Source organism: Bombina bombina, chromosome 4, assembly GCF_027579735.1.
Source record: "Bombina bombina isolate aBomBom1 chromosome 4, aBomBom1.pri, whole genome shotgun sequence".
Classification (NCBI taxonomy): Eukaryota; Metazoa; Chordata; class Amphibia; order Anura; family Bombinatoridae; genus Bombina; species Bombina bombina.
Genome location: NC_069502.1, coordinates 458,849,256 through 458,862,455, shown reverse-complemented (window position 1 = coordinate 458,862,455; position 13,200 = coordinate 458,849,256). Strand labels below are relative to the sequence as shown.

General features: G+C 39.8%; 1 protein-coding gene across 1 annotated transcript in view; it reads right to left on the bottom strand.

The window, feature by feature from the left end:
* The window catches only part of EIF2B5 (eukaryotic translation initiation factor 2B subunit epsilon), a 34,943-nt gene that overhangs the window by 15,865 nt on the left and 5,878 nt on the right, over positions 1 to 13,200 (bottom strand). The window contains exons 6-7 of the mRNA XM_053710323.1: positions 5,314 to 5,391; positions 2,474 to 2,786 (exon numbers count right to left, since the gene is read on the bottom strand). Of these exons, the coding sequence (XP_053566298.1) occupies positions 2,474 to 2,786; positions 5,314 to 5,391 (391 nt within the window). The remainder of the gene's footprint in view (positions 1 to 2,473; positions 2,787 to 5,313; positions 5,392 to 13,200) is intronic.

The following is a 13,200-nucleotide window of genomic DNA, read 5'->3' as shown; positions in this document are numbered from 1 at the left end:
GCCCCTCCTGGTAGGATTGTATATCCCATACGTCACTAGCTCATGGACTCTTGCCAATTACATGAAAGAAAGAGAGGGCGGAAGAGAGGGCGCAAAAGAGAGGGGGGAAGAGAGAGCGCAAAAGAGAGGGGGGAAGAGAGAGCGCAAAAGAGAGGGGGGGAGAGAGAGCGCAAAAGAGAGGGGGGGAGAGCGAGCGCAAAAGAGAGGGGGGGAGAGCGAGCGCAAAAGAGAGGGGGGAAGAGAGAGCGCAAAAGAGAGGGGGGAAGAGAGAGCGCAAAAGAGAGGGGGGAAGAGAGAGCGCAAAAGAGAGGGGGGAAGAGAGAGCGCAAAAGAGAGGGGGGAAGAGAGAGCGCAAAAGAGAGGGGGGAAGAGAGAGCGCAAAAGAGAGGGGGGAAGAGAGAGCGCAAAAGAGAGGGGGGAAGAGAGAGCGCAAAAGAGAGGGGGGAAGAGAGAGCGCAAAAGAGAGGGGGGAAGAGAGAGCGCAAAAGAGAGGGGGGAAGAGAGAGCGCAAAAGAGAGGGGGGAAGAGAGAGCGCAAAAGAGGGGGGGAAGAGAGAGCGCAAAAGAGAGGGGGGAAGAGAGAGCGCAAAAGAGAGGGGGGGAGAGAGCGCGCAAAAGAGAGGGGGGGGAGAGAGCGCGCAAAAGAGAGGGGGGGAGAGAGCGCGCAAAAGAGAGGGGGGGGAGAGAGCGCGCAAAAGAGAGGGGAGAGAGCGCGCAAAAGAGAGGGGGGGAGAGAGCGCGCAAAAGAGAGGGGAGAGAGAGAGAGCGCAAAAGAGAGGGGAGAGAGAGAGAGCGCAAAAGAGAGGGGAGAGAGAGAGAGAGAGCGCAAAAGAGAGGGGAGAGAGCGCAAGAGAAAGGGGGGAGAGAGCGCAAAAGAGAGGGGGGAGAGAGCGCAAAAGAGAGGGGGGAGAGAGCGCAAAAGAGAGGGGGAGAGAGCGCAAAAGAGGGGGGAGAGAGCGCAAAAGAGAGGGGGGAGAGAGCGCAAAAGAGAGGGGGGAGAGAGCGCAAAAGAGAGGGGGGGAGAGAGCGCAAAAGAGAGGGGGGAGAGAGCGCAAAAGAGAGGGGGGAGAGAGCGCAAAAGAGAGGGGGGAGAGAGCGCAAGAGAGGGGGGGAGAGAGCGCAAAAGAGAGGGGGGAGAGAGCGCAAAAGAGAGGGGGGGAGAGAGCGCAAAAGAGAGGGGGGAGAGAGCGCGCAAAAGAGAGGGGGGGAGAGAGCGCGCAAAAGAGAGGGGAGAGCGCGCAAAAGAGAGGGGAGAGAGAGAGAGAGCGCAAAAGAGAGGGGAGAGAGAGAGAGAGAGCGCAAAAGAGAGGGGAGAGAGAGAGAGCGCAAGAGAGGGGAGAGAGAGAGCGCAAAAGAGAGGGGAGAGAGAGAGAGAGAGCGCAAAAGAGGGGAGAGAGAGCGCAAGAGAGAGGGGGGAGAGAGCGCAAGAGAGAGGGGGGAGAGAGCGCAAAAGAGAGGGGGGAGAGAGCGCAAAAGAGAGGGGGGAGAGAGCGCAAAAGAGAGGGGGGAGAGAGCGCAAAAGAGAGGGGGGAGAGAGCGCAAAAGAGAGGGGGGAGAGAGCGCAAAAGAGAGGGGGGAGAGAGCGCAAAAGAGAGGGGGGGAGAGAGCGCAAAAGAGAGGGGGGGAGAGAGCGCAAAAGAGAGGGGGGGAGAGAGCGCAAAAGAGAGGGGGGGAGAGAGCGCAAAAGAGAGGGGGGGAGAGAGCGCAAAAGAGAGGGGGGGAGAGAGCGCAAAAGAGAGGGGGGGAGAGAGCGCAAAAGAGAGGGGGGGAGAGAGCGCAAAAGAGAGGGGGGAGAGAGCGCAAAAGAGAGGGGGGAGAGAGCGCAAAAGAGAGGGGGGAGAGAGCGCAAAAGAGAGGGGGGAGAGAGCGCAAAAGAGAGGGGGGAGAGAGCGCAAAAGAGAGGGGGGAGAGAGCGCAAAAGAGAGGGGGAGAGAGCAAAAGAGAGGGGGGAGAGAGCGCAAAAGAGAGGGGGGAGAGAGAGAGCGCAAAAGAGAGGGGGGAGAGAGAGAGCGCAAAAGAGAGGGGGGAGAGAGAGAGCGCAAAAGAGAGGGGGGAGAGAGAGCGCAAAAGAGAGGGGGGAGAGAGCGCAAAAGAGAGGGGGGGAGAGAGCGCAAAAGAGAGGGGGGGAGAGAGCGCAAAAGAGAGGGGGGAGAGAGAGCTCAAGGGGTGGGACCGCTGTACTGCAAAAAAATGGCCCGTCTGAACGGGCTTTAGGAATAGTAAAATAATAAAACAACACTATTACATTTTTATCAATATGCCTTTGTTTGCAAATTTGCTTTTCTTTAGTGCACCCACATATGCTCTATCTGCACTGACTGGCACTAGACGCATGTGTGGTGGGCAGATTAGGATGCACATAACCTACAGCTGAACTTGCAATAGAATATCCTTTTAACCAAGAGAGCTATAATCACCCTCCTACTCCTTACGCCTTCCATAATTTGTCCTTTCCATTTCCAGGATATACCCACCGATGCTACAGTTATGTCCAATGCTGCTGTTGCTTATTCTGCACTTTGCCCCAATAGTCGTCCCACTCCCAATAAGCACATTCTCTAGCAGGATGCTACCATGTCCCCGGCTGACCTCTGATCCACGGTAGATGTTATGACGGGAATGTGTGTAACTCTGGGAGTCTTGGTCTGTAAAATTAGTCTCTGGAGTAAGAGGGTATAGCCATCGACGCAAGATGTCAGATGTCACTGCTTCATACATTAGCAGATTAGAGACTCTAGCCCCATATTCCTCCTGATTCACATGAAGATGGATCTGATTTCCTAATATCTGTGTAGATAAACAGAATTATACAATGTAGTGCTTTTTAAGAATAAACTAGAACTTTATTAAAGTTTATAGGTTTTAATCTGATTTTATTGCAGGGTTTTAATATCAATCCAACATATGGATAGAAAACATTATGCCAAAAAGACCAAATAACATTATTAAATTCTAGGCATAACTACGAGAACAAAATTGTAAATTCTTTATGTATTAAATTTGTAAGATGTCTTTCATAAAACAATCCCCCACAAATAAGTATATATTTATTACATGTTCAAATAATGCTCCTTCAAGAAAAGGTGACTTTTTAACTAAAGTTCCTAGTACCACAAGTGAAGGTATAAAAATATTTAATGTCCTTTTATCAGGTTATGCTCCAGCACTGTTATATATAAGACTGCACTAAAATATAACAAAAAACAGAGCATCCATGACTCTTTTATGGCACTTTACTATACAAAGAATAAAACCACACTAAAATACACTTACTATGTACAAGATAAGATTCACACGTCATGGATGCACTGTTTTTGTTGTTGTATTTTCATGCATTAAGTTGGGAACAGACATTTAGCCACCAATCAGCAAGCACTACCCAGGTGCTGAACCAAAAATGGACAGGCTCCTAAGCTTACATTCATGCTTTGTCAATTAAAGATACCAAGAGAATGAAGAAAAAAAAATGGTAATAGGAGTAAATTAGAAAGTTACTTAAAATTGCATGCTCTATCTCGTGGAAGTTTAATTTTGACTAGATTACCCCTTTAACAATCTTATTGACACATAACATTTTATCAATAATTTCAATCTGCTTTAACTTCTGCTATTTTGGATTTACCAAACAGATGAGTTATTTTGGAATTGGTTTCTATTTAATAATTGCTATACTGGGTTCTCTGTCTAAACAAACTGTCATTTATCTAGGAAGTTAAGCGAAATACAGTCACTTCCCTAAGCTGCCCTATAGGGACATATATTTGTTTTGCAGTAAACATATTTAATAGCTAGTTTATCTCTTGTATTCAGCTCCAAAAGTGGGCTATAATCTCGTACTATACCTTCCGTTCATAGTCCTTACTCATATTGGTGCAAAGTCCAAGATTGGCCCCTTTTATAAGTCAGTATGGTTTCATGTATGGCACAGTTTAATTGTTTCTCTATATAGTCAATATCTATATGTCTTTTAAAAGAATCAATGTGAGGTTTACTATTGTTTGCACATCTTACTCTTATTGTTTATTTAGACAGAACTCTATGTAATAACGTATATACATTACTATGGGAGTTTGTTCGGTTTCCTCTGCGCTTTCTGTAACCAGATGTATTGTTATTGTGCAAATTGTCTGTTCTTTTGAACCGCAATAAAAATAGATGCTATCTTGGAGTCTTCAACTCTGGTTACTGAATTAAAAGGATCACAATGTGCATAATACTCAGGTCCCAGTTTTATCATTACTTTTTTTTTATATACTTTTATTTATTCAACACATAATATACAAATAATGCATTATTGCCACGCAGTTTATAAAGCCCAGTTTATATCATTAAATCTGGAATGGTCTTTCAAATATATTTTATGTTCTGAAAATGAAAAATAAATCTAAGATAAATATACTTTAGTTTGATATTTCAGACCTATACAAGTATTCAAATAAAAAGGATAGTAATAGTTTACTAGCCAGAAAAAAAGTTATATTTAGGAGCATATATTTTGAAACCAAAACCGATTATAAAAAAACTAAGAAAATGTGGGACCAAATAAAGAAAGAAAAGGGTTGATACATTGTTTGCGGATGTTACAGATAAAAAAAAAAAAGCATTAAAAAAGGATAGTCTAGTCAAAACTCAACTTTCGTGATTCAGATAGAGCATGTAATTTTAAGCAACTTTCTAATTACTCCTATTATCAATTTTTCTTTGTTCTTTTGCTATCTTTATTTGAATGTAAGCTTAGAAGCCGGCCCCATTTTTGGTTCAGCAACTGGGCAGAGCTTGCTGATTGGTGGCTACATTTAGACACCAATCAGAAAACGCTACCTAGGTGCTAAACCAAAAATGGGTCGGCTCCTATGCTTACATTCTTGCTTTTTCAAATAAAGATAAAAAGAGAACGAAGAAAAATTGATTATAGGAGTAAATTAGAAAATTGCATGTTCTATTCTATTCTATTATTCCTTTAATAAACGGGGCAGTTATTTGAGCACAATGGATCAAACACAAAAAATATATAATTATTTTTAAAAATACTAAATCTTTTCAAGATATTTGCTAAACCTGAATGGAACTGGATGAATGATTTAGAACGTATAGAGAATTCAGAATATTCTGCTCTCTTTTTATTCTATCACAAGTATTGTAAACTCAAAGAGATAAAAATATTTGTGTACATTTCTCTAAGTATGTATTTATGATGATGATATATTATTAATTGGATTACAGCTTTGTATGTGTTCTATTGATTCACTGCAATAAAAAATAATTATAAGCACTTATTAGAATTGCCACATTTTCTTTTTTTCTACCTCCTCACCTCCTCATTTACTAGAATACCACGGACAAAGTCATCCCTCGTCTGATAATCAAAGTTGTCTGTAAACAGTTCTGCAACCTATTAGAAGCAAAAAGGGAAATATTTAAAGGAAATAGCAGAGATTAAAAATACAAAGAATATAAAAAGGTTAATAGTGTACAAAAGGAAATGATAAAACAAGCAGTGAGTAAATAAAGGCAAATAAACTTCATGCTTTAAACACAAAACCCATCTCCATTTGTGGAAATCAGGATTGTCTGCATTTAAAGGGACAGTGAACGCAAAAAAAGGTTATTGTTTAAAAAGATAGATAATCCCTTTATCACCCATTCCCCAGTTTTGCACAGAAAACATGGTTATATTAAAGGGATAGGAAAGTCAAAATTAAACTCAGACAGAGCATGTCATTTTAAGACTCTTTTAAATTAAACTACTATTTTAAAATGTGCTTTGTTCTCTTAGTATCCCTTGTTAAAAAATGAATACGCACATATCATACACTAGTGGGAGCTGCTGCCAATTGTTGCCTGCACACATTTGTCTCTTGTGATTGGATAAATAGATATTTTCAGCTTCCTGTCAGTAGTGCAATGCTGTCCCTTCAGCAATGGATAACAAGAGAATGAAGAAAATTTGATAATAGAATTAAATTGGAAAGTTATTTAAAATTGTATGTTCTATCTGAATCATAAAAGAAAATTTTGGGGTTTACTATCCCTTTAATACACTTTTTACCTCTGTGATTACCTTGTATCTAAGCCTATTTTGAGAGCCCCCTGATCACATGACTTTTTATTTATCTATTGACTTGCATTTTAGCTGTGTTGTGCAGAACCCACGGGCGTGAGCACAATGTTATCTATATGGCCCACATGAACTAGCAGTCTCCTGTTTTGAAGAGCAAATAAAAAAAACATATGATTAAGAGACTATAGTGGCTTAGAAACAGGCAGACATTTAGAGGTTTGAATGTCATAAAGTATATTAATATAACAATATTGGTTGTGTAAAGCTGGGGAATCGGTAGTAAAGGCGTTATCTAACTTTTTAACAATAACAATTTTAAAGTGTTTATCGTCGAGTTTTGCACTCGTTGAGCTTACCGCTGATATTACAAGTTGAAATTAAATGTGATTGCGATTTACGCTAGAATGATTACAGCGACTATATAATTTTCATTATTTATTTTGTCCCCATTTCATCTAATTCGCAAAACTTGAAATGCACCTTGATGACGTCTCAAGGCTAATTCTGCTATATATTTGTCTCCAACTAGCTTTAATTGATAACAACTGCAAATAAACGCACTTTATACTAACTTTATGACAGTAGCTAGACTTGTCTGTGGACTAATGCGTCTGTGGATTAACCCCTTTGCTGCTGGAAATTTCAGAGAAAAACTTGCTCCAAGTATTTTTTTCAAGCATTTTTGCTATCACTCTTGTTTAAACATAAATAGAGCTTTTGTTTTTGTTTTGTTTTTTATCTAGGCCCATTTTGCTATAATTTGAAGCCAATATTTAACCACCAAATACAATCATATATATAAAAAAAATTTTTAACATTTTTGAAAACTTTGGGTGAATTATTTACACACAACTACTGCAGTCATATGACAAATGGTTAAAGGGATACTAAACCCAACTATTTTCTTTCATGATTCAGATAGAGCATGCAATTTTAAGCAACTTTCTAATTTACTCCTATTATCAATTTTTCTTTGTTCTCTTGCTATCTTTATTTAAAAAAGAAGGCATCTAAGCTAAGGATGCACAATCACACCAAGGTTACTCCGGATCAGTCCTTAGTTCAAGAGCCCATGTACAATTGACACAAAATAGCAACCAGGTAAATGTATCTGAGGGTCTTAGGTAATACAGACTCCTGTTTTAATTATAAGCAATAAAGATGTGTTTTTAAGAAGATTCCACGGATGCCGTCCTTTTGTTACTTATCTAAGCTAAGGAGCCAGAGATTTTTGGTTTAGGACCCTGGACAGCGCTTGTTTAATGGTGGGTGCATTTAGTCAACAATCAGCAAGCACAACCCAGGTTAAGAACCAAAAATGGTCGGGCTTCTAAACTTATATTTATGCTTTTTAAATAAAGAAAGCAAGAGAATGAAGAAAATGAATAGGCGTAAATTAGAAAGTTGCTTAAAATTGCATGCTTTATCTAAATCATGAAAGAAAAAAAATTGGGTTCAGTGTCCCTTTAATGGGATGCCCTTTGTTCAGAAATAGCTGATATGCATGGCTTTGCCATTGCTTTTGGCAATTATAATGCTGATTATTGCAGCTGTGCACCTTACTTGAAATTACTGGCAGTGAAAATCAATTAGCTTGTAAGATTAATTTTTGATGCAGAGTATTGATTACCCTTCAACCTGACACCTCCCACTCCCTGATCCCTCCTTCACCCCTCCCCACTGGTCACCACCATCTTAAGAACTGGCAAAATGTCTTGCAGTGTAGTGATCCCTTCTCAACCCTGCCACCTGTCAACCCAAACAGCTCTTGAATCCCCCCCTCCTACTAGTGGTAGCCATCTTAGGTACTGGCAGCTGTCAGTACCCAACTTGTGTTTTTATTTAATTATTATTATTTTTATTTACTTTGTAATTAATGGAGGGGGGGGGGGTTGTGTAGTGGTGCCTTCTACCTCACCACGATCATTAATTAGGGTGCACCAATTGTGCTCCATTACAATATGAATACAGATGCCTGCAGTTCAGGAACAACGGCTCTTGGCTGTCACTTTTCAGCCGAGGCTGCTTTAGCCTCCTTAAGTTGTGATATATATATCTCAAACAGTTTTCAAGAAGTGCACTCTCACTTAAGCTCCAACTGCCAGGGTGCAGGCAAAAGATACATCCATAATAACAAACGGGCTTGCACTCTCTGGTACTTGCGAAGAAGTACTTTAATGTGACGTTTCGGGGACAAAAAACTCCCCTTCCTCAGACAAAGTGACAAGACAAAAAAGGCAACAATATATACACAGCAAACAAATACAACCTCTCCCCCTCATCAGAAAAGCCGCCAGTTGTCATGACAACAGTAATAAACATTTGTGTTCACAATATCATAGTGAAACCACCAATAATCATGATGTGAGCTTGGAAAATGTGAATATGTGTATCAGGGTAAAAATAGGGGGACAGTGAGTAAAGCAATCTTGCAATAATGATAAAAATCCACCTCAATAATGTCGGCCCCTATGCAATGTACATACATTTTTTGATACACATATTCACATTTTCTAAGCTCACATCATGATTATTGGTGGTTTCACTATGATATTGTAACACAAAATTCTTATCACTGTTGCCATGACAACTGGTGTTTTTTCTGATGGGGGGAGGGGTTGTATTTGTTTGCAGTGTATATATTGTTGCATTTTTTATCTTGCCACTATGTCTGAGGATGGGGAGTTTTTTGTCCCCAAAACGTCACATAAAAGTACTTCTTCACAAGGACCAGAAGAGTGCAAGTCTGTTTGTTATATGTTGTTTAGTATTGGGTCAAGGGGTTAAATCATTATTCTGTGTAATTAAACTCAGTGTTCTCCACAGAAAATGTTGGTAGCCAGGTGGCTTTATGAAGTATTATACAGATGAGGCCAGTATAATACTTATTACATGTTCTGTTATTTATAAAGTGTTACTTATGCTATCCAAAGCACAAATAAATTGCATAATTTAACATAAATTGATTTCACAATAATTTGTGCAACAAACATTTAAAGAAAAAATGTAATATTAGATCACTGTTTAAAAAAATGCAATATTAAATCAATTTTAGCCAGGTGGTCAGTAAAATCAAGTTATGCCCATGAACCCTATGCCAGGCACCTCCTACAAAAAGTGTCAGTTAATGACCAAGGACATGCCTGGCACGTCCTCTGGGGTTTCAAGCGCTGGAAGCGATCGTGATTGCTCCCAGACGCTTTCAGGGTATTGCAGTGATGCCTCGATATTGAGGCATCCTGCAATACCCTTTTTAAGCACACCAATGCAGGGGGAGGGATACGAGGGAGGCAGGTGGGCGACTCATCGCTGGTTCACTTCCTCTCAGCTTGGATCCGGATGCAGCAGTGCGCGCATGCTTCTTAGTACAGCCATACAGTATACAGTGTATAAGGGAAGGAGGGAGAGGGAGGAGGGAAATAAAGCATTAAGTATTGGGAAAGGGATCTGGGAGGGGGTAGGGTATTGAGGGGGGGGGGCAGCTACACTACAGAAAAATGGGGTATAATTATAAAAAAAAAAATTGACCAAACTGGGTACTGGCAGACAGTTGCCAGTACCCAAGATGGGGGTAAATAGGTAGAGGGGGGAGGGTTAGAGAGCTGTTTGGGGGATCCAACTAATCCAATCAATATGTAACCAGAAAAAAAAGAAAGGATAAAGGAAATCAACTAATAATCATACCAATGATGGAACCAATGTCTAAATAACCTGACACCATCTAATGAAAATTGTACACATGATATATAGTGTATCATAATGCAAACAGATTGGGGCTTATTTACAAACCCAAACCATATGAATGAAGTTACAATTAGAAACCAATGACCACAAACATAAAGGTATAAATAAAAATGCAACGAAGAAACTATCCACCTGCATTAGTGTAAACACCAGACTGAACTTAGTCTGTTTGTATCCGAAACTAGCATGCATAATCCCACAACATGTGGTAGTAAAATTAGAGTTATGGACCCTTATATAAACACATACGGCTAGATTACAAGTTTTGTCGGTAAAAACTTGCGTTGCTATTTGCTAACAAGCCTTTTTTTTCCAGCGCTCACTTTAAACAACGCTGGTATTACAAGTTTTCTGAATGACTGCGTTAGCCTCAGAAAAGTGAGCGTTGAGCAAATTTAGCGCCACTTCTCACTGTAATACCAGCGTTGCATACGGTAGCGGTAAGTTGGCAAAACGTGCTCGTGCGCGATTTCCCCATAGGAAACAATGGGGCTGAGCTGGCTGAAAAAAAACCTAACACCTGCAAAAAAGCAGCGTTCAGCTCCTAACGCAGCCCCATTGTTTCCTAAGGGAAAATACTTTCTAAGTCTACACCTAACACCCTAACATGAATCCCGAGTCTAAACACCCCTAACCTTACACTTATTAACCCCTAATCTGCCACCCCCGACATCCTCGACACCTGCATTATATTATTAACCCCTAATCTGCCGCTCCGGACACCGCTGCCACCTACATTATACCTATGAACCCCTAATCTGCTGCCCCTAACATTGCCGCCACCTACATTATATTTATTAACCCCTAATCTGCCATCCCCAAAGTCGCCGCCACCTTACTACAATTATTAACCCCTAATCTGCCGCCCCCAACGTCGCCGCTACTATATTAAATGTATTAACCCCTAAACCTAAGTCTAACCCTAACAACCCCCCCTAACTTAAATCTATTTTTAATAAATCAAAATAAAATTACTATAACTAAATACATTATTCCTATTTAAAACTAAATACTTACCTATAAAATAAACCCTAATATAGCTACAATATAACTAATAGTTACATTGTAGCTATTTTAGGATTTATTTTTATTTTACTTTGTATTTATTTTAACTAGGTACAATAGTTATTAAATAGTTATTAACTATTTAATAACTACCTAGCTAAAAATAAATACAAAATTACCTGTAAAATAAACCCTAACCTAAGTTACAAATACACCTAACACTACTCTATAATTAAATTAATTACCTAAACTACCTACAATTAAACTAAATTACAGAAAATAAAAAAGAAATTACAATATTTTAAACTAATTACACCTAATCTAATCCCCTAATAAAATAAAAAAGCCCCCCAAAATAATAAAATTCCCAACCCTACACTAAATTACAAATAGCCCTTAAAAGGGCTTTTTGTGGGGCATTGCCCCAAAGTAATCAGCTCTTTTACCTGTAAAAAAAAGAAATACAATACCCCCTCAACATTACAACCCACCACCCACACACCCCTACTCTAAAACCTACCCGATCCCCCTTTAAAAAAACCTAACACTACCCCATTGAAGATCACCCTACCTTGAGCCTACCTTGAGGTAGGAAAAATTCTATTGGCTGATGCAATCAGCCAATCGGAATTCGAGGGACGCCATCTTGGATGACGTCATTTAAAGGACCAGCCATTCGTCGGGTAGTCGTCGGCCTAGAAGGATGTTCCGCGCCGGAGGTTTTCAAGATGGAGCCGTTCCTCGTCGGATGGATGAAGATAGAAGATGCCGCTTGGATGAAGATGTCTGCCGGTCTGGATGTCCTCTTCTGCCCCATCAGATGACCAGTGGTGCCCGGCTGGGTGAAGACAGCTCAAGGTAGGGTGATCTTCAATGGGGTAGTGTTAGGTTTTTTTTTAAGGGGGGATCAGGTGGGTTTTAGAGTAGGGGTGTGTGGGTGGTGGGTTGTAATGTTGGGGGGGTATTGTATTTCTTTTATTTACAGGTAAAAGAGCGGATTACTTTGGGGCAATGCCCCGCAAAAAGCCCTTTTAAGGGCTGGTAAAAGAGCTGATTACTTTGGGGCAATGCCTCGCAAAAGGCCCTTTTAAGAGCTATTTGTAATTTAGTGTAGGGTAGAGAATTTTATTATTTTGGGGGGCTTTTTTATTTTATTAGGGGGATTAGATTAGGTGTAATTAGTTTACAATATTGTAATTTCTTTTTTATTTTCTGCAATTTAGTGTGATTTTTTTTTAATTTAGTTTATTTAATTGAATTGTATTTAATTGTAGGTAGTTTAGGTAATTAATTTAATTATAGAGTAGTGTTAGGTGTAATTGTAACTTAGGTTAGGGTTTATTTTACAGGTAATTTTGTATTTATTTTACCTAGGTACTTATTAAATATTTAATAGCTATTGTACCTAGTTAAAATAAATACAAAGTTGCCTGTAAATAAAAATAAATCCTAAAATAGCTACAATGTAACTATTAGTTATATTGTAGCTATATTAGGGTTTATTTTATAGGCAAGTATTTAGTTTTAAATAGGAATAATTTATTTAATTATAGTAATTTTATTTCGATTTATTAAAAATAGATTTAAGTTAGGGGGTGTTAGGGTTAGGGGTTAATACATTTAATATAGTAGCGGCGACGTTGGGGCGGCAGATTAGGGGTTAATAATTGCAGTTAGGGGGCGGCAGATTAGGGGTTAATAAATATAATGTAGGTGTCGGCGATGTTAGGGGCAACAGATTAGGTGTTCATAGGTATAATGTAGGTGGTGGCGATGTCCGGTCGGCAGATTAGGGGTTAAAAAATGTTATTATAGTGTTTGCGATGTGGGGGGGCCTCGGTTTAGGGGTTAATACGTAGTTTATGAGTGTTCGTGCACTTTGTAGCACTTTAGTTAAGAGCTTTATGTTACGCCGTTAGCCCATAAAACGCTTAACTACTGACTTTTAAAGGGACATAATACTCATATGCTAAATAACTTGAAACTAATGCAGTATAACTGTAAAAAGCTGACAGGAAAATATCACCTGAGCATCTCTAGGTAAAAAAGGAAGATATTTTACCTCACAATCTCCTCAGCTCAGCATAGTAAGTTCTGTGTAAAAAGACATACTCAGCTGCAGGTAAAAAATAAATAAATGAAGAAATGAATAGCAGCCAATCAGCATCAGCAGTGCTGAGGACCTGAACTCTTTTACTGTGATCTCATGAGATTTCATAGTAAGCTGAATAGGGAAATAATATGAGAGTGCACGAGGCTCATCCCTTAAACTGTCCCAGGACAGACAAACTAATATGTTGCTTAGAAATCCTTTACAATGGGAGGTGGCTACTGAGGAACTTTTGAGGTAAAATATCTTTCTTTTTTACATAGAGATGTTCAGGAGATATT